The sequence below is a fragment of the Nerophis ophidion genome, linkage group LG28 (genome assembly GCF_033978795.1).
Source record: "Nerophis ophidion isolate RoL-2023_Sa linkage group LG28, RoL_Noph_v1.0, whole genome shotgun sequence".
Lineage (NCBI taxonomy): Eukaryota > Metazoa > Chordata > Actinopteri > Syngnathiformes > Syngnathidae > Nerophis > Nerophis ophidion.
The window spans coordinates 12,554,923-12,575,914 of record NC_084638.1 but is presented as its reverse complement, the minus strand read 5'-3'; the positions used below and the strand labels follow the sequence as shown (position 1 = coordinate 12,575,914).

The window sequence follows — 20,992 nt, the reverse complement described above, 5'->3', positions numbered from 1 at the left end:
GAAGATTAAAAAACAATTACAAACAAAACATTTAAAAATATATATATTCAAATTAACTAAAAGCTTACATTTGTTTCATATTTGCATAGTATGTAAATATTAATGTTGTAAATACAAATCTTTATATATCTAGAAAGGCTGGTCCTAAAGAGGTAGGCACTGTCACATCTAATAGAGAGCCAAACACAAGTCTGTGAACATTGCTCCAAAGTAAAGAGTTTTTTGTTGATTTACTGTGCATATTAATGAGTGTACAAAGCCTCCTGTCTGAGAGTTCAGAGTGGAGCAAACATGCAGGAAATATCCTGATCTCAATTTGGCTCAGTGTGCCAAAGACTGCATTAACAGGAAACAGATGCTTGAGCAACAACCAACTTAACAGGAGACCAAGGGAGGTTCCTAGACACGAGACACATAGCAACTGACGTCAGTCAGTAGACTGACCAATCAGATAACTACTGGCACAGAGTATATATATGCTGTACAACAAACTCTCAGACAGATCGCTTTGGGTTTTCCTGGTACTACTGTTCAAGTGTACTAAACGATCTCCGCTCTCTGCAGACTGCGTTAAATAAAATACTTCTACTTGACTCAACTCCTGCCTCCTCGAATTGTTTTCCTCCTCCCGGCCCGGGTGAGACGGCACTAAAAATGCGTCTCAACAATACGAAAGTGAACATTGACAGGTGCAAAGGCAGCAATATATGATAAAACAAGACGGCAGCTAAAGAAGGACTTCCCTATTCATCCCCAAAAAACCCGCCAGGTGAGCAGCTGATTTTGACCACTTCCGGTGCTGACATAAGACCCGCGTCCCATCTGTTTTTTTCTTTTTAATGAAATAAGTTTATTTCCGTCATATAATCAATCATCAACCATTTTGTGTGATCAGTTTAAGAGTAAATATTATACATATTCACCAATCATACACCTTTACATTGGGCTAGGCGATAATGGCTTTTAATAATATTGCAATATTTTTATGCCATATTGCGATATAAGATATTTATTACGATATTTTGCCTTGGCCTTGAATGAACACTTGATAAATATAATCACAGCAGTATGATGATTCTATGTGTCTACATTAAAACATTCTTCTTCAAACTGCATTAATATATGCTACTTTTAAACTTCCATGCAGAGAGGGAAATCACAACTAAGTCAATTGACCAAAACTGTATTTATTAAATACTCTTCATTCTCTCACGGGTGACTTTTTAAATGAAAGAACTAATTAATAGTGTTGCTACCTTTTTGTAGTAACACTTCTGCTGCATACTTTGCATATTGCTGTTGTCTGCTGAAAATCTTCCCACTTGAAGCCAAACCACCGCCAGATGACGGATCCCCTGCTCTTTATTTTGGGCATTTATTGTTCTTCCTCCATTTGTGATAAGTTTTGCACCATCTCTCTCTTGTATTGTCACAAGCTCCGCTCCGCTCGACCTGCCTCAGCTAACGTTAGCCATGCTGCAACCTCTCTGATCGGCGAGAGATATGACGCTAGACACGCGAGAGTATGTGACGTATGTAAGAAGGCGGGCTTGTTTTCCGTATCCGTCAGAATTAGAGACGAGTGAGAAACGCCTGTTTTGCCCGCAGCTAAAAGCAAACCGACCTGCCTCAGCTAACGTTAGCCATGCTAACGTTAGCTCTCGGCGAGAGCATATGTCGCTAGACGCGCGACAGTATGTGCCGTATGTAAGAAGGCGGGCTTGTTTTAAGTCTCTGTGAGAAGGACAGACGAGAAAGAGTGAGAAAAGCCAGTAAGAAATGCACGCAGCTAAAAGCAACCGTGTGAAAACATATAATCGAATATTACCATATAGTCATTTTCTATATCGCACAGAGACAAACCTGCGATTTATCGTTTGTATCGATATATCGCTCAGCCCTACCGTTAGACACACACAAAAAAGAAAGAGAATGACGGAAAAAGGAATAGGCTGAAGTCAAAGCTTATATTTGCCTTGGCACTAAGAGGGATTTATTTATTGAATCAAAAATACTGAAATTCCACAACATAGGGAATTTGCAAACAGCTAAAATTATACACAAAATAAACTATAACCTGCTGGCCAAGAATATACAACAATTCTTCTCAAAAAAGAGGAGAAATATAATCTTAGAGAAAAATGTCATTTAAAACATTTGTACGCACGGACAACACTTCAGACCTTCAGTATATCAGGATAATAATAATAATAATGGATTAGATTTATATCGCACTTTTCTATTGTTATATACTCAAAGCGCTCACAGAGAAGTGGGAACCCATCATTCATTCACACCTGGTGGTGGTAAGCTACATCTGTAGCCACAGCTGCCCTGGGGTAGACTGACGGAAGCGTGGCTGCCAGTTTGCGCCTGCGGCCCCTCCGACCACCACCAATCATTCATTCACCGGTGTGAGCGGCACCGGGGGCAAAGGGTGAAGTGTCCTGCCCAAGGACACAAAGGCAGCGACTTTGATGTCCATAGGTGGGAAGCGAACCTGCAACCCTCAGGTTTCTGGCACGGCCGCTCTACCCACTACGCCATGCCGCCCCTGTGAGGATGTGGAATTAAATGATGGAATGGATTAAGCAAAGCAATCAAACAATGTACTAATATGATCCACTTCAAGAAACTCTTCAAACTTAAAGTGTTTACAAAGTACAAAGAAGAAGAACCATCATAATAAACATTCTGAATTTATTTCATCCATCCATCTGTTCATTTTCAAGATAATCTTACTCATCTCACCATATGAAATGTAACTTACTTCACCGGGTATTATTAATTTATTTTTATTGTGGTTACTAATGGAGTTTATTGTGAATAAATTGAGAACAGGAAGTGAACAAAAGTTTTAGCAACTGTTATGTAAAAGAAAAGGGGGAGGATTAAATAAGATCTGCTTCTTCCAATTCCTTTTCCAACATGTTGAAAAGACAAACTGGAAATTGTGATGTGTCATGTTGTATGCTTGTATCTTTCAAATAAACTCAAACTCAACTCAACTAATACTTGGTCGATATTCAAGCCACAAAATGCAAATGGAGTATTGTTGATGTTTTTTGGATGGTTAGAGAGGACCTCCCATTGGCTCTATTGCAAGTGGACTTTTATTTACATTTACGAGTTAGAATTAGGGCTGGGCGATATATCGAATATACTCGATCTATCATGGGTTTGTCCCTGTGCGATATAGAAAATGACTATATCGTGCTATTGAAGTATACGTTCTCCCACAGGTGCTTTTAGCTGCGGGCATTACACCACAGGCTCTCCTCACTCTTTCCTGTCTCTCCTTCTCACAGAGACATAAAACAAGCGCACCTTCTTACATCACATACTGTCGCGCATGCAACGTCATACACTGTAAAAACTCTTTCAGTGGTATTGTCCATTTTACTTTATTTTTAAAAGTATATTTATTCCAATAAATCAATTTATTTTTATTTTTATAGTTTTTGAGTTATCTATAAGTAAAAAGTGTGAATATTTTCGCAACTTACTTTTTTATGTGATAAAATTAATTTTATTGGACTTCCAACATAAATTGATTTAGCAAAACTCAGTTCCAATGTTTATATCAGACCTAAAACGTCAGGACCCGCCCACTTGCAGCTCTGGAAGAACAAGCCCAGACAAGTTGTTTCACGGAGCCCAAGGAAAACACTTTACCGAAGTCATGTAAGTAACAATTTATATTGTTAAAAGTCAGTATTTGCCAGGATTGAAATGTATATATTTACAAAAACATGGTTCAACGTTATATTTCGTTTGCTACTTTTCTGCCGACTGCCATTTCGAATGTGCTCTTACCGCCAACAGCTCATAACTTCAAACAGACATTGTTTATACATGTGCAGTTTATAATTAGAGTTTTCTTTGATTGTAGTCAAGACGCTGTAGTCACGTAGCTTATTCACTTTCCCAGCAAAACTTGGGAAGCTGTTATGTGCTGGTGAGATGGGTTGTGATACTCTCTGTCTGTTGGTTAAGTTAGTATTAGTTATTTTGTGTTAAACTGTATACAAACGAAACAATATCATTGCTAACACACCGCCTTTTTTTTTGGTAAATTTGACGGAGATTTTGCCCTCATTTGCATATTTAACAACCTGCTACAGTAGACTTAGCGCGTCTGACAGCCTGTTTACGAACTGTCCCTCAATGGGAATACATGTGCAGATCCTGATTCCTGCTCTGACTGATGTGCAGCCTATCAGAGAAAGGACTGTGCCAGGAGCATCAATGATATGATGGCCACAACATACAGTTGGAGAAGACAGGAAGTGGTTGCCAAGTCTCCTGGGGTGGCAGAATTTAAGGAAAGATAGCATGCCCTCTTCGAACCATTCCAGGTAAATGATTAATAATTCTATTTTTCCTGACCAAGTTTCCATTGTGACTTGGACTTTTTGCCTGAAAATGTATACTAAAACCCTTAATATCAGTAACGGCCAACATTTGCTGTCTCACATATTAATGAAGAGTTCCGAAGGTGCACTGCTGGTCCACTGGAATCAAGATTTATGTCCCAGCTGGACAAGTACACTCCAAAACTTCTGTCCTGGAGCTCTTCAGTGCAAAAGGAGGAGTGACTGGTCAGCACATCAAGAACTTGTTGATGGAACTGATACAGGTGGGTAAAAAGTGGTTTAAAAGTTTAAAATTGAATCTGTAATCATGCTGTAATAACGATATCACGGATTTGGAGTAAAAGTGCCAACAAAATTCATTAATTTATTATTCTTTTAACTCCAGAACCCAAAGGCCGCTGCAGTGATGAAGAGAGATGTGACTCTGAGATGCCTCATAGAGTACATGGGAGAGAGTGGACAGAAGCTCATTTCTGACTACTGTGTAATTATTGTTTAAAAGCAGCTTTGGATCAGTCTGATGTACAAGCTTCAAATGGGTTTACTTTTATGTGAAGTGAGTGAACCAGCAGTTGTCAGGTGGAGGTGGAGCATGCAGCTAGTTGGCAGGAGCCCCAGGATAGCCAATTAGCACAGCACCACAGAGTGATGCCTTTCTGTCTTGTGTTTCTGTTTGCCCTAAAAAAAATCAATGCAAACAAAAAAATACTCCCCCTAAACAAGAATTAAAACATTTACTATATATATATATATATATATATACATAACATATTACTGTTTGCTGCGATGAGGTGGCGACTTGTCCAGGGTGTACCCCGCCTTCCGCCCGATTGTAGCTTAGATAGGCGCCAGCGCCCCCCGCGACCCCAAAAGGGAATAAGCGGTAGAAAATGGATGGATGGATATTACTGTTTGTTTAAGTTTCTGGTGGTTCTATTCAGGTTTTTATGTGCAAATTAAAAATGCCAATAAAAAGAATGTGGCTGGAAATGCATCTACTGTACCAAGTTTAATGTACAAGATCTCAAATTAGAATTCAAAAGTTTTCAAAATAGTCTTCACAAAAGTAATCATAATCTGAATTAAAAATCACACAACTTCTATCAAATATAAAATAAGATGTTTGTTTTTTTTAATTACTGTTTTTGTATCTGAAAGGGAACTGCAGAGACCACTGTTGATGAGGACCTGAAAATGAAAAATATGAGCATCTACATCTGTCGTGAGCCAAATGCAGTAGGAATCATCATTGAGGGAGTACCAGTCCTTACTCATCTCGGAAACATGGCCAACGCATGCTGCCTACTTCTGGGGTTGACATATGCACTTCATCTGGAGTATCCATCCAAACTTTCTGGTACTTTGAGGTATTTCAAATACTTTTTGTGGGACTCGACACACTGCGCCCAAAACCAACCCCCAAATTCATGACTCAAAAACAAGCTTCTAGCTTAGTCAGTGAGCCATGGCTGTCAGCTTACACTTTTCAAAAGCTATTTTCTTGTGTCCGTTCAAAATCTTTATACATTGTACATTGAGTGGAATTCTTCAGAATTTTGTAACGGTTTGTCCTGTTCAGGTTTTATACAAAGCTCTAGGTCATAGTTTCTGGTGTGTAAATCAGGTTTTTTTTTACGTTTTATACACACTAAATTCCCCCACTGTGAAGCTCCAGCTGGTCAGAAGGAGTGATCTGTGAGTTGTTTAAGTTAAAATGTTTCAAAATATACACACTGAAAGACACACTGTGAAGTTGTTCTGCTTGTGAATTGTTACAGAAGTACAGATAATCTTGATGTTAAATTGTTTTAGCAAGAAACTGTACTGTGAATGTTCTAAGTAAAACTTGAGATGCTGAGGTCATGCATTCTTTTATGCACTAAATACTGATGTTCTAATCTTGACTATTAATACTGTCCAGCTAATTGACATGGTTTGGATATGGCTTGTGAAAATGTTTTCTTAATATGCATACGGTTAAAAAAAGAAAACTACTGTGATGGTGTTCTATACACCACTTCAAAAAGTTGAGGTCATGCATTCTATGCACTAAATATGGGTGTTGACTGTTTATACTGTCCAGCTCATTGACACTGTTTTTATATGGTAATGATTTAATAAAGGTTGAAATTTGATATGTTTTGATTTTTTATTATTATTCTAAGTAATTTTTCCATTTTCAAAACAAAGAAAGTGTAAAATATGCTGATGTTTTTTTACATTGATTTTACTCAATTTCTTGGCTTTTTCTGTAAACTCAACTTAATCTTTTTGCATAAACCGAAATGCATATTATTAAGTTCTACTTACTCAAAATACCAATTAGATGACTAAACTAACAAAAATTGCTTGGAAAATGTTGCCTTATTTTTATTGAGTTAGATCTAGGCAACAGTTTTTACAGTGTACGCTGTCACAGAGCAGACAGGTAGCAGGGGCATGGTAATGTTAGCTTTGGTGCTAACGGAGTGGTGCGAGTGGTAATACGAGAGAAAGAAGGTCCTAATCTGGTAACAAATGAAGGAATAATTAATTCCCAAGAAAAACGGCACAGGGTCCATTGTCTGGCGGTGGTTTGGCTTCAAGCGGGAAGATGTTGAACAGACAACTGTAATATGTCAAGTATGCGGCAAAAGCGTTGCTACAAAAAGTAGGTGCACTGCTAATGTGTAGCATCATTTGAAAAGTCACCCGCTAGAGAATGAGGAATGCTTGAAACTCTGCATGCCAACATCTCAGTTTGGTGCCACACCCACAAAATGCCCAAGCAACCATTTCCACATCAACACCGTATGAAAAAAATAGTCAACAACAGAAGGAGATAATGTCCACAGGAACCTACCGCATAGCGAAAGACATACAATCTTTGTTTTCTTATTATGCAGCACATTTTTATTTGACAGTTTTTTAAATATCTTGTTTGACATCATGCACAAAAGTGCACTTTATTTGTTTCAACTATTGTAGTGGTGTTCTGTACAAAAACTGCACTTCAATTTAGTGTTGTTTTGATATGTCATCTTAGTGACATCATGCACAAAGTGCACTAATAGCTTGTTTTAAAATGTCTGACAATCTTGCACTGCTTAATAACTGCTTAATAAATACAGTTTTGCTAAATTGACTTAGTTGTGATTTCCCTCTCTGCATGAAAGTTTAAAAGTAGCATATATTAATGCAGTATGAAGAAGAATGTTTTAATGTAGACACATATAATCATCTTACTGGTGTGATTATATGCATTAAGTCTTCATTCAAGGCTAAGGCAAAATATCCATATATATATCATGTATCGCGACATGGCCTAAAAATATTGAGATCTTAATAAAAGGCCATATCGCCCAGCCCGAGGTAGAAAGTGATGTGTTTTTGTTTCAAATATATCCACCATCATGTCTTTGATAATGATTGTGAACGATAGAAACATTCCCAAAAAAAAGTGCAGTTCCCCTCTAAATTCCAATGATTGGATTTAAAACTTTAAGTCTATGAGCATGAAGTGATGAAGCCTACTTGGATGAGAGGACAAACATCTTCTAAGACAAAGTGAAGAGTCCAGTTGTGATGGATTGAATGCCGTGAGAATAAAATGATATGTGGATGTTGTGCTTACTTGGACTGTGATGAAGCTGTGAGGACTCAGGTGGTTTGTCTTCATGCTCTTCAGTCTTCACCGAGACAACAGTCAGTGGAAACTTGCTGAGATCCGCCTCCTCCTGCCCTAGAAGACACTCTTCCTCCTGAGTGATCCACACTTCCTCCTCTTCCTCTTTAATGTGAGGGGACTGCTGGACGTCTGTTGGGTAAATAAGTAAATAAGATAAAGAGAGAATAGAAATAGTTTTGGACTGACACTGTTAAAACAATGACATTATTTGTGTTCTTCCGTGTGTTGTGTTAAAAGTGTGTAGCAAAACAACCAATAAAAACACAGGAAATACCTCCCTTTTTCCTAAAATTAATTCAAAAGTGGTACAGTGAGTACAAAAACAGACCTGGAAATTTGATGGGTGGCAATTTGAAACGTTTTGATAAGTACGAGACAGTATTGATTGAGGCATTCTTAACTTTACACTCACTGATGTCCATCCATCAATTTTCTAAGTGTGTAAATATTTTATTTTGTATATGGTCAATGACACCTACAATTTAACTGTTAACTTAACTACGATCTTGTAATGACATAGTCATTACCGTAACTTCAATATCTTGGAAAAAATATATATCTTAATTCCAAAATCAATTAAAAAACATTCATGGTATGTTTTTGTCATCATGCAAAGTACTTTTTTGTGGTCATTTTGTTGACTGGGCCAAAAGGAACTTTTACCAAAAACATGTTTTATTATTAGTTTCTTTTATGGAGTATCTCCATCAACAATTCCTCTTTAGGAATTAGAGACGATCTACGACACGCTGAAGGAAAGTCAGTCACCTTTATGTTCTTTTAATAAATCAAGTGTTGACTACTTTGGTTATTGAACATACATGTTTACTTTCACTTATTGATGCATGCAGGTCAGAATCAGGAAGTGAAATAATAACTTTAATTAGATTTGATTACATTATAAAATGTATTTAGTGACTGTGTGAGTTTGGTGTAAACATGTTGATATAGGTTGACATCTTCTTGGGGACTGGAACACAGATATGTCCTGAAAGGATGCACCCATTTTTAAAACCTTCACTAAGCTGTGCCACCAACATTGTCTCACTTAGCTCATTAAGCAAATTACCAGGGTGAGTGAGTCCTTTTAAACAGGTCTGACAGTTTGGACACCAGTCAATCGGGTATAATGGTGTTAAATGCCAAACTATAATCCTCAAAAAGCAGCCGCACGGGATGTTGTGTCGACTCATAAAATCCACCGAAATAGCCTGCTCAGACCGCAATCCAAGCTCCAACAAATCGTTTCGGCTGTACATAACCTTCGCCCAGCAAGTTGGTGACTGGGCTAGTAATAAATTATATAAAAACAATAAAAACAATGCACCCAAGGGGAGAGCCTGGGACGTCGCGTCCATGCGCGCCGCCATCTTGGATCGTTTACTTTAGTGGCTGTGTGTAGAAGTGACTGCTCTTTTAATGTCTTTAAAGGGGAACATTATCACAATTTCAAAAGGGTTAAAAACAAAAAAAAAATCAGTTCCCAGTGGCTTGTTGTATTTTTTAAAGTTTCTTTTCAAAATTTTACCGGTCCCGGAATATCCCTGAATAAAGCTTTAAAGTGCCTTATTTTCGCTATCTTCGAAACCACTATCCATTTCCCTGTGACGTCATACAGTGCTGCCAATGTAAACAAACAATGGGAATACCACAGCAAGATATAGTGACATTAGCTCGGATTCAGACTCGGATTTCAGCGGCTTAAGCGATTCAACAGATTACACATGTATTGAAACAGATGGTTGGAGTATAAAAGTATTGAAGAAAAAACTGAAGCTATTGAGCGAATAGCTATTGATGCTATTCATAGCCATAGGATGGCCGAATAGCTGCGTTAGCATCGCCAGTAAAATGTGCGGACCAAACGATCAGGACTTTCACATTTTGTGATAATGGAGCAACTTAAATCTGTCGATTGGTAAGTGTTTTTTTCGCAATAAATGTGGGTGGAAGGAAACGTAATATAGTTGCAAATGCATCTGAAGGTTATCCATACATCTCTGTGCCATGTCTGCTTTAGCACCGCCGGTAAATAGCATGTTAGCATCGATTAGCTGGCAGTCACGACGCAACCAAATATGTCTGATCAGCACAAAAGTTAACATCAACAAAACTCACCTTTGTGATTTCGTTGACTTTATCATTGCAAATGCATCTGCAGATTATCCATACATCTCTGTGTCATGTCTGTCAGCGCCGGTAAATAGCATGTTAGCATTGATTAGCTGGCAGTCACGCCGCAACCAAATATGTCTGATTAGCACATAAGTCAACATCAACAAAACTCACCTTTGAGATTGCATTGACTTTATCATTGCAAATGCATCTGCAGGTTATCCATACATCTCTGGGCCATGTCTGTCATCGCCGGTCAAATGTGAAGACACTACAGCACATTCAATGGGGGTCTGGCGGCAGACATTTTCGCATCTTCGGTGCAACTTGAATCCCTCCCTGTTAGTGTTGTTACACACTCCGACAACACACCGACGAGGCATGATGTTTCGAAGGTTCCAAAAAATAGTCGAAAAAACAGAAAATAACAGAGCTGAGACCCGTGTGTGTAATGTGTAGAAAATGAAAATGTCGGCTGTGTTACCTCGGTGACGTCACGTTCTGACGTCATCGCCACCACAGCAATAAACAGAAAGGCGTTTCATTCGCCAGAATTCACCCATTTACAGTTCGGAAAGCGGTTAAAAAAAAATATGGTCTTTTTTCTGCACCATCAAGGTATATATTGACGCTTACATAGGTCTGGTGATAATGTTCCCCTTTAATGTCCTTTGATGTTTCCCTCTTACACACATGTTTCTGTGTACTATGGCGATGAGATTGTTTTTCTATTTGGCATCAGTCTGGACCCCCTCTCCAGGGGCCCAGGCTGAGATTGATCCCCCCCCCCCCCCCCTCTTTCTCTTTTTTTTTTGTAAGGGGCGCCGGAAGTTGGCAGACCCGTCAGCGATCCTGTTCTGTCTCCCTGTAATGTTTGTCTGCTCTTGAATGGGATTGTGCGGAAAACCTTAATTTCCCCTCTGGGATTATTAAAGTCTTTCTGATTTTGATTGTGTTTTTATTGGCCGTCTTCAAAAGTAATGATTTTCCGGTGCAATTTCTTAAATTTTGATTCGCCGAAAGTTTTATCATTCACAAATACTGCCTCAGTTTGCACTTCAACAACTTTACCGCGAGGGGGCTGTCAAAATAAAGACTTTAGAGAGACAAGAAAACGTTGCTAATTAGTACTAATAAACTAGATTGATGAGACATTGCTGGACAGCAGTGAAGTAACTAAATCCAAATAAACGTTGAATATATTTTTTAAAGATATCTGGCTTGTATCTTCAGTAGAGATGTTAATCGCTGAGAATTTATCGATATGATACCCTAATTGATATTCCTTATTGATACCAGTATTTATCGGTACTACATGTACTTTGTGGAAATAAAAAAGTGGAAAAAAGGCTTTTTAAATAGCATTCCTATTAGCACAAGAGGTTGAACACCTCCAACATGATGTTCTGTAACATCTCAGAGCAGCGAAGTCTTTTATCAACAGCTGTTTATTTGAAGTCTTAAAGAAGTCAACTATGTGTGCAGTGCAAGGTGAAATGCAGTTATGTCATCTTCTTGTCAATAACACACACATCAAACTTTTGTTGCTTCCTTATTTGTCATTATTCAAAGCTGATTGTAATGTGTAGCAGCGGCAGCTGAACTCAATGTGACAACGTGTCATAGTTACGTCAGTCAGCTGGAATTAAACATACAAATAGTTGTGTCTTTAGTCCAGAATCTTCACGGTCCTCATAGACAACATAATTAGGAACCAGTACTAAAAAAATGGTACTTGGTATACATCTCTTATCTTCACCACTAAACCTTTGAAATATGTTGACATATGTGCAGCTAAAGGTAAATAAACAGTAGCCATATTGAATGTTTGCCTTCATTTGACCACGTGAGGTTAGGAGGACGGCCTCTAGGTCACATGGTGTCCCCCTCAATTGCACTGTTGATGATTGATTTTTAAATGGTGGTATTAAAAAGCAAATATATCTCCATCTTTTATCATAAATCTGGCCCCCGGATGAACATGTGTCACAAACATTGTATTAGACGATATGTGGATGTTGTGCTTACTTGGACTGTGATGAAGCTGTGAGGACTCAGGTGGTTTGTCTTCATGCTCTTCAGTCTTCACAGAGACAACAGTCAGTGGAAACTTGCTGAGATCAGCCTCCTCCTGCCCTACAGGACACTCTCCCCCCTCTTCCTCTTTAAAAAAGAGGGGCTGTGGATACTCTAAAGTGAAACTGTCCCCCTGCAGATGAGGGAGACATTCTTCTTGGTGTTCAATCAGCTGATGGATGTCTACAGGACACAAACAAAACACATTTTAACTATTATAGGACTGTCTCAGAAAATTAGAATATTGTGATAAAATCCTTTATTTTCTGTAATGCAACTAAAAACATGAAAATGTCATACATTCTGGATTCATTACACACCAACTGAAATATTGCAAGCATTTTATTATTTAAATATTGCTGATAATGGCATACATTTTAAGAAAACTCAAAAATCACATATAAAAAAACTAGAATATTTCCTCGGACCAAAAAAAAAACAAAAAAAGATAAATAAGAGCAAAACAAAATCAAACACTTGAGAATGTCAATTAATGCACTCAGTACTTGGTTGGGAATCCTTGTGCTTGGAATACTGCATCAATGCGGCGTGGCATGGAGGCAATCAGCCTGTGGAATAGCTGATAAATGGTAAATGGTTGTTCTTTTATAGCACTTTTCTACCTCTTTTTAAGGAGCCCAAAGCGCTTTGACAGTATTTCCACATTCACCCATACATTCACACACTGATGGCGGGAGCTGCCATGCAAGGCGCTAACCAGGACCCATCAGGAGCAAGGGTGAAGTGTCTTGCTCAAGGACACAACGGACGTGACTAGGATGGTAAAAGGTGGGGATTGAACCAGTAACCCTCTGATTGCTGGAACGGCCACTCTCCCAACTTCGCCACGGCGTCAGCTGAGGTGTTATGGATGCCCAGGATGCTTCAATGGCGGCCTTTAGCTCATTTGCATTCTTGGGTCTGGTGTCTTTCAGCTTTTTAACAGGGGCCAGGAAACGCCAGAATATAACCTACATTTTTCTGAGTTTGCACTGGCTCCCTGTTCATTTTAGAATTCATTTTAAAATATTGCTGTTTGTTTTTAAATCTTTACATGGACTGGCACCTCAGTATATCTCGGACCTCATCTAAATTTACACTCCTGCGCGCGCTCTGAGGCCCGAGAGCCAGTTCCTGCTCGTGGTGCCCAAGACCAGACTTAAAACCAGGGGAGACAGGGCCTTCTCTGTGGTCGGCCCTAAGCTCTGGAACACTCTGCCCCTCCATGTTCAAACTGCTTCCACAGTGGAGTGCTTAAAGTCTCGTCTTAAGACCCACTTTTATTCTTTGGCTTTTAACACTACGTGAGTTGTGTGGTCCTCTGTCCTCTGTTGTCCTCTGTGTTTTTTATACACTTTGATTTCTATTTCACTGTTTCAATTTATTTTACCCTTTAAATTGTTTTTAATCATATTTATTTTTATAAAGTTTTTATATTGGTTTTATATTTATTTATTTTGTGTTTTTATTCAGTCATTGGTGGAGCATAATATTGTTTTTTAATATTGTTTTTAACATGGCTGTGCAGCACTTTGGAAACGTTCTTGTTGTTTAAATTTGCTATATAAATAAAGTGGATTGGATTGGATTCTTCTTCACAATACCTCACAAATTCTTTATTGGGTTCAGGTCAGGGGAGTTAGCAGGCCAATCGAGGACAGTAATGCCATGGTCAGTACACCAGATACTGGTAGGTTTGGCCCTGTGGGCAGGTGCCAGATCATGCTGGAAAATGAAATCATCATCAAATAGCTTTTGCACACATAAATAAGTTGTCAAACCTGCCAGTTATCAGGGTTGTTTTACAGCATCAGTTACCATGGTAACTGACTCTGACTTGTCTTACCTTTCTTATTTTTGGAGGTAAAACTCTCGAGCTTTGCATACTCAGGACTTTGCACTTAACCTGCTCTCTGGAATGTTCCCCCGGTGACTGTGTGAGTTTTGTGTAAACATGTTGATACACATTGTTACAAACTGAGAGGAACTTCAACCTCTCATAAATATTGTGTGTCTGAAACTGTCTCGTTTTTATGAACAATGTAAAACAATCAGTGCATCATCCTCACATGACAATTCATCTTCCTATCGACAATCTATTCAGAAATAGTGTTAATAATTAAATATAAAGTTAGTAAAGATGTGAGAGTAAGAAGTAAACAAACCTGTTCTGTGTAACACAACTTGATGTTTTTGTTGTTGTCGCTCCTTCTCCTCTTTTGTTGGACAAAGTTCCTCTTCGTACTCTGCTATCGTTCTTTCGCACATTTTCACACAATCACAACACTTTACACTCACACTTGATCTCTACTTAGCGATGTGTTTTGATCACTTCCGCCTCTCTTTGTTAGCAGCTAACAAGCTAAGCTAACTAGCAAGCAAACTAGCTCGAGAAACATCGAAGTGCGCTCAGACTAATATAACCGGATGCAAACAGTTATTAACGATGTTTACGCTATTTAATAGAGTCTAATAAAGGACATATATGTGTACATGGAGGCACAGATTAAGAACACTGAACTGTGACGACTGCAATAACGTCTTCAGCGTCAGACGCCATCTTGCTTTATCCACGCCGTGTTTGGTTCGCGCGCAGTGTTGTCAGATCTCGCGAGAGAAACAAGTAACCAGTCTTTTCCAAATCTCGCGACAGGAATAAGTACAACCAGCTTTCCACCCCCGGTAAAACTATTTTATTATATACTATTACTTATTGTGAAAATAATAGTAAACTGGTCCATTTCAAATTTTCAAAACAAAGACATAAAACTTATTGTCGTAAAAATATTCAAATATTAGCAATGTATTGAAACAACATGAGCATAAAGGAAAAAAAGAAAAGAAACAAAATAAATATTACACTCATGATATTATTTTTGTCTTTGATGTTAATCGTTTTTGTAATGTATTTTAGAATGTGGGAGGTTTTCATGTTCTTTTTAAATTTCCTTTGGCTTTATCCATCTATCCATCTATCTAATCTACATAAATATATGTATATATATTTTTTAATGTTTTTTATTTATTTATTTATTTATTTATATTTATCAATCCCACAAACCACTACACAGCAATACCATAATAATGCGATCCAATTCCAAAACCAAACCTGACCCAGCAACTCAGAACTGCAATAAACAGAGCAATAAGCTGGTGTAGACAACGTGGAGAAAATTATAACGGGAGATCTGAACACAGATATTAAACGCAGAGATGCGCCTGTCTTCAAATCTTACAGCAAATTCTGTAATCTGCACGCTCTTTCCCAGTTAATAACACTCCCCACACGGGTGTGTGATTCAACCCAATCAACCATAGATCTCATCCTCACATCAGACCGGCATTATATAAAAAAATAGTGTGGTCATGGGGTTATATAGTGGTCTTAGTGACCACTATATAACCTTCTGCACGCGCAAAATAACTAAACCCAAATCCAATGGCCACCTAACAGCTCAATCCAAATCCCTTAAAACATACTCCAGTGATAATTTCAACCTTAAATTAGGTGAGTGGAACTGGTCCCCTGTGCTCACGAGCAACCTGGTTGAAGATGCTTGGGATCGCTTCAAAACAGCGTTCCTAGCTATACTAAATGATATGGCTCCCGTGACAACAGTCCGGATCAAAGCCCGCTCTGAACCATGGATCAATCCAGACCTATTAGCTGCCATACAAGACAGAGACAGAAAATACTTCGAATACCAAAAGTGTAAAACCAAAGTAAATAAACAACCCAATAATAATAACCTCAAATCACTCCTTTCAGTGGCCTAGTGGTTCGGTAGGTCGTGAGTTCAAATCCCGGCAGAGTCATACCAAAGACTATAAAAATGGGACCCATTACCTCCCTGCTTGGCACTCAGCATTAAGGGTTGGAATTGGGGGTTAAAATCACCATAAAATGATTCCTGGGCGCGGCATCGCTGCTGCCCACTGCTCCCCTCACCTCCCAGGGGGTGATCAAGGGTGAGGAGTCAAATGCAGAGAATAATTTCGCCACATCTAGTATGTATGTGACAATAATTGGTACTTTAACTTTCAACGCTTAAAAAGCAATGCAATAAATTAAGAAATAAGACAAACAACATGACTAAATCCTGAAAAAAAAAATTTATATCAACGACAAAATAGAGGAAAACACAAATAAGCCACGTGAGCTCTGGAAAATTCTCAACAACCAGCTTCCTGGATGCAGCCAGAAACTTAAAACCAGACTCACCAAAATCCACGTCAAGGAGGGTGACTCCCTCATAACAGACAAAATTGAGGTAGCAAGCAGACTTAACACCTTCTTCACCAGCATAGCCACAACTCTCGCTAACAAGCTGTCCCATCACTCTGGTCGCTTTTGTGTAGAACACATTAAAGCCTTCTACAGAAAGCTAGGAGTAATCAACAACAATTTCAAATAACAAATGGTCTCAGCTGACGAGGTGCTTAATTAATTGAGCGCGCTCCACCCAAACAAGGCCACCGACCTTGACAATATCCCCTCCAGATTCCTCATGGACTCTGCCACCACCATTGCCCCAATAATCACACATATAATAAACCTCTCAATCAAACATGGCCAAGTACCCAAGGATTTTATAAAAAAGGAGGCAAATTAGAACCTGGTAACTATCGACCTGTTTCTATTCTCAGTTCCATTTCGAAAGTAATGGAAAAAATTGTTTATGAACAGGTTGATAGATACCTTGCTACTAATAAACTCATGTACACATTCCAATCTGGCTTCAAAACGAACCACTCCACTGACACATGCCTTCTCTATCTGACCGACCACATCAAACATGAGGCGGACGCGGGCAAATACTGTGGCATGGTCATGCTGGACATTCAGAAGGCCTTTGACACCGTTAACCACGCTACACTGTTGGATAAGCTCAGAGCAATCGGATTCGATAAAACCTCATCGAGCTGGATGCAATCTTACTTGGAGTGGAGGAAACAGGTGGTAGAGGTGAATGGCACCGTGTCCCTTCCTCTCTCAGTAAGCTGTGGAGTCCCCCAAGGCAGTGTACTAGGACCTTTACTGTTCCTAATAAACGTAAATGACATGCCATCAGCATGCCACTGTGAATTGTTCCTGTTTGCGGATGACTCTGCCCTGCTGGTATCCGACAAGGACAAGTCACAGTTTGAACAAATCCAGTGCTGAACTCCTTAATATTTGCACCTGGCTCACTGACAACAAGCTGTCCATACACTTAGGTAAAACGGAATCCATCCTATTTGGGTCCCACATCAACCTTAAGAAAGTCAGTGACTTCACTATAAAAGTGGGTGACATTGTTATCGCCAGGAAAGATGAGGTCACCTACCTAGGTTCCATTCTAGAGGCTAATCTTTCCTGTTATAGAAAGGCAACCAAGGTAATCAAAAAGGTCAACCAAATAACGAGATTCCTCTACAGAATCTCCTCTCTGGTCAACAGAAGCACCTTGAAGATTCTAGCGGGAACTCTCATTCAACCCTTTTTTGATTACGTTTGCACCTCCTGGTACCCCAGCGCCTCTAGAACCCTCAAATCTAGACTCCAAACATCCCAGAACAAGCTAGTCCGGTTTCTTTTAGACCTCCACCCCAGATCACACCTCACTCCAACCCACTTCTCCAAAGTGGGCTGGCTCAGGGTGCACGACAGAGTTAAACAACTTGCACTGAGCCTAGTCTATAAAATCCGCTACACCTCCCTGATACCGAAGTACATATCAAACTACTTCCTTAATGTAAATGACCGCCATAACCACAACACCAGGGGGAGCTCTACAAACCACGCTAAACTCAGATTCGGATCTAACAAAGGTCTTAACTCATTCTCTTTCTATGCCACATCAATGTGGAATGCACTCCCAACAGGTGTAAAAGTGAGTGCATCTCGATCCTCCTTCAAAACCGCTCTAAAACCACACATCCAGGCAACTACAACCCTTTACTAATCCCCCCCCCCCTTCACATCTCATCTCCCCGGATGGCGAATTACATTGTGTAAATAATCAAATGTATTTCTAATGCATATACTTGTTCTTATGCTATCTGAACTCACTATGTTCTTTGCTGGCTGTACATATCATGCTAAGTAAGACCTACACTGTTTCAATGTCCGTTTCTCTGATGATGCAATTGTTGATGACTAAAGTACTGACATCAACCAAAGCTCCTCATCCCACCCCCCAGATTGTAAATAATGTAAATAATTCAATGTATATACTATGATGATTAACTTGTGTGATGACTGTATTATGTTGATTGTATATATTTGTACCATGAATTGATTAACGTGGACCCCGACTTAAACAAGTTGAAGAACTTATTCGGGTGTTACCATTTAGTGGTCAATTGTACGGAATATGTACTGAACTGTGCAATCTATTAATAAAAGTTTCAATCAATCAATCAATCAATCAATCAACCTTTTTTAATATTGGAACCATTTCATTCAAAGAAAATGTCATATCTATAGTGTTGCTAAAGCCATTATCATTATCTTCCATCATTTCCCCAATATTTAAACTATATGCTCCGTCCCTCTTTTCTTTTTCTACACTTCTCAAATTATCATTAATGTGCACTTTAACAAATGTTTTTGCAAAAAGTTCTGTCTTTTCTTTATTTTCTACCACATACCGTGTTCCATCTTTCATCACATGATGTTTATGTTGATTTCTGATCCCTGACATGTTCTTGATCATTCCCCACACTTGGTCTAAAGGAGTAGTTCTATTTAGTGATTTACGAAATGTTCTCCAATAGTCTTTTTTCCTCTTTTTAATAACGTACCCTAATGCAGCCTAGTGCTTTTTATACTGGATCATATCTTGAAAATGATGTGATCTTCTTAATATTCTAAATGCTTTATTACGTTCTTTTATTGCGTCTGTGAACGTTTGTGTCCACCATCTTCCTTCTTTTCCCTATTATACTCCTTGGTATGCTCTGGCTGCTTCCATTATGCACTTTGTAATATCCGTATTAAGTTGCTCAATATCTTGATTTATATTCTCTTTCTTTATTGTCTTGTTTGTAATTTCCCTAAATTGTTCCCAGTCACCATTATTTTGATCTTCTCAGTCTTATTTCTTGCCAATGGTGTGATCCAGTTTCCAGATCACATCTCTAGTCTTTGTTTGAGTAATTTTTGTATTTTCTTATTATGTTTGGACTCTTCCGTTCCCTGAGTTGTGTTCATCACCATGGCGACTTCATTTGCTCCACCTGCACTTACTTTCTGACACACACCTGTTTTGATTATTGTTTTAGTATTTAAGCTTGCATTCTTCCTCAGTTCGTCCTTGGCTCATGGTTTGCTACGCGAAACAGTCACGTATGGTTTTCTCTGCTATGTAAATTCTGTGCTACGTTACGCCTTAGCTTCTTGTGCGCTCTGCACGTCAATGTTTGGACTTTGGACTCTTTGCTAAGTTTTAGCTTATCTTACCGTGCGTTCTGCACGCTGTTTCTTTTGCCTGTTTTGCACCAGTATTCTTTTATCTTTTGTATATTAAAATCAGCTTTCTACCTGCAATCCTGCCTGTCTGGTCCCACTGCATCCTGGGGTGAAACCTTCGTGCATCACAATGCGTTCCCAATGTGACAGCCTGTTCTATACAATTTATTACATATGCTCCTCTCATTTGCTGCACTTCTGTTTCCTAATGACACAGCCCCCATAAGCTGCTGTGTGATTCCCCACAGTTACAACACTTGATCTTTTGACTTCCACATTGTCTATACTCATGCTCACCTCCACACCTTCCACATCTCATCTTAGCATGACACACACTACTATGTGCCAAGAGCGTTGCCACTTGAAACAAGGTACTGGGGGTGGGACGTAAGCTCTTATTAAAAACTTTAAAAAACCCTTTAATGATTATTTTGGGGAGGACTTCCTCGACAAACTGTGCTAGCACAGATTCGCTCTCCATCTTTTCTCCGTTTCTATATGCCATCAATCTCTTCATCATTGTGACAGATCCCCTTCTTATTTCTCTTTCCAAATTTTCTAAATGTTCTCCTCTTGGGATTCCTGTCGCAAACTCCTCTGGCCCGCTTTCATTCTCCCACTTCGATTATTTCCTTTAGTATCTTATTGGACAGCTTTTCCAATCGCATTGATTTGTTCTTTTACTCTCCATTTTTACATTTAATCAAAATATTTCCATCCTTTAGCACTTTGGTCTTCTCCACCTCTCCAATGTCCTTCTTTCATCCCTTAACCAGTGTCATCAAACTAATATCCTTCATGTCTTGATCTGACTTAAATGTATATATCATCTTGCAATTTTCTTCCATAATCTTTTTCCTCTTTTCTACTCTTTTAGCGCTCGGCTTTCCTTCATGACCTCCTCTGCCCTTTTTTCCTCTCTCCCTTCGAATCCTATCCATGTCCATACCTTCCACATACATCCCCTCCTTATCCCCTCCCATCTCTTTTTAACCAGCGACCAGAAATCCATAGCTGGATAATGGAAAGGTTTTGTGACATAAACAAATAAAAATAATTGCCTAAAACCAAAAATAAAATTGAAATACATCTCCTCTGTTCTGTACATCATTGTCCAAGTGACATTATAATGTCATCTTCCTCTTTATGCCATTTCCTCAAGGTGACAAAAAAACATGATACAACCTGCCTATCATGTGATTGTACCATGTTGGCAAAATACAAACACACAATATATTTACATATAAAACACATAAAACATGGAATTAAAAAAGAACAGTACCCATCCTTACCAGCAAGTGTTGT

General features: G+C 38.9%; 2 protein-coding genes across 7 annotated transcripts in view; one reads left to right on the top strand and one right to left on the bottom strand.

The window, feature by feature from the left end:
• The window catches only part of LOC133545601 (involucrin-like), a 31,105-nt gene extending 16,292 nt beyond the window's left edge, over positions 1-14,813 (bottom strand). For 4 of the 5 annotated variants that reach the window (XR_009804877.1, XR_009804878.1, XM_061891345.1 and 1 more), the window contains exons 1-3: positions 14,400-14,813; positions 12,187-12,417; positions 7,990-8,172 (exon numbers count right to left, since the gene is read on the bottom strand). Coding sequence is in view for 3 of the 5 variants with exons in the window: in XM_061891345.1 (XP_061747329.1) it covers positions 7,990-8,172; positions 12,187-12,417; positions 14,400-14,502 (517 nt within the window). In the remaining 2 variants the exon portion in view is untranslated. The remainder of the gene's footprint in view (positions 1-7,989; positions 8,173-12,186; positions 12,418-14,399) is intronic. The other variant, XM_061891344.1, reaches the window with a different exon arrangement.
• The window catches only part of LOC133545576 (zinc finger protein 391-like), a 212,369-nt gene that overhangs the window by 70,657 nt on the left and 120,720 nt on the right, over positions 1-20,992 (top strand). The window lies entirely within an intron of this gene.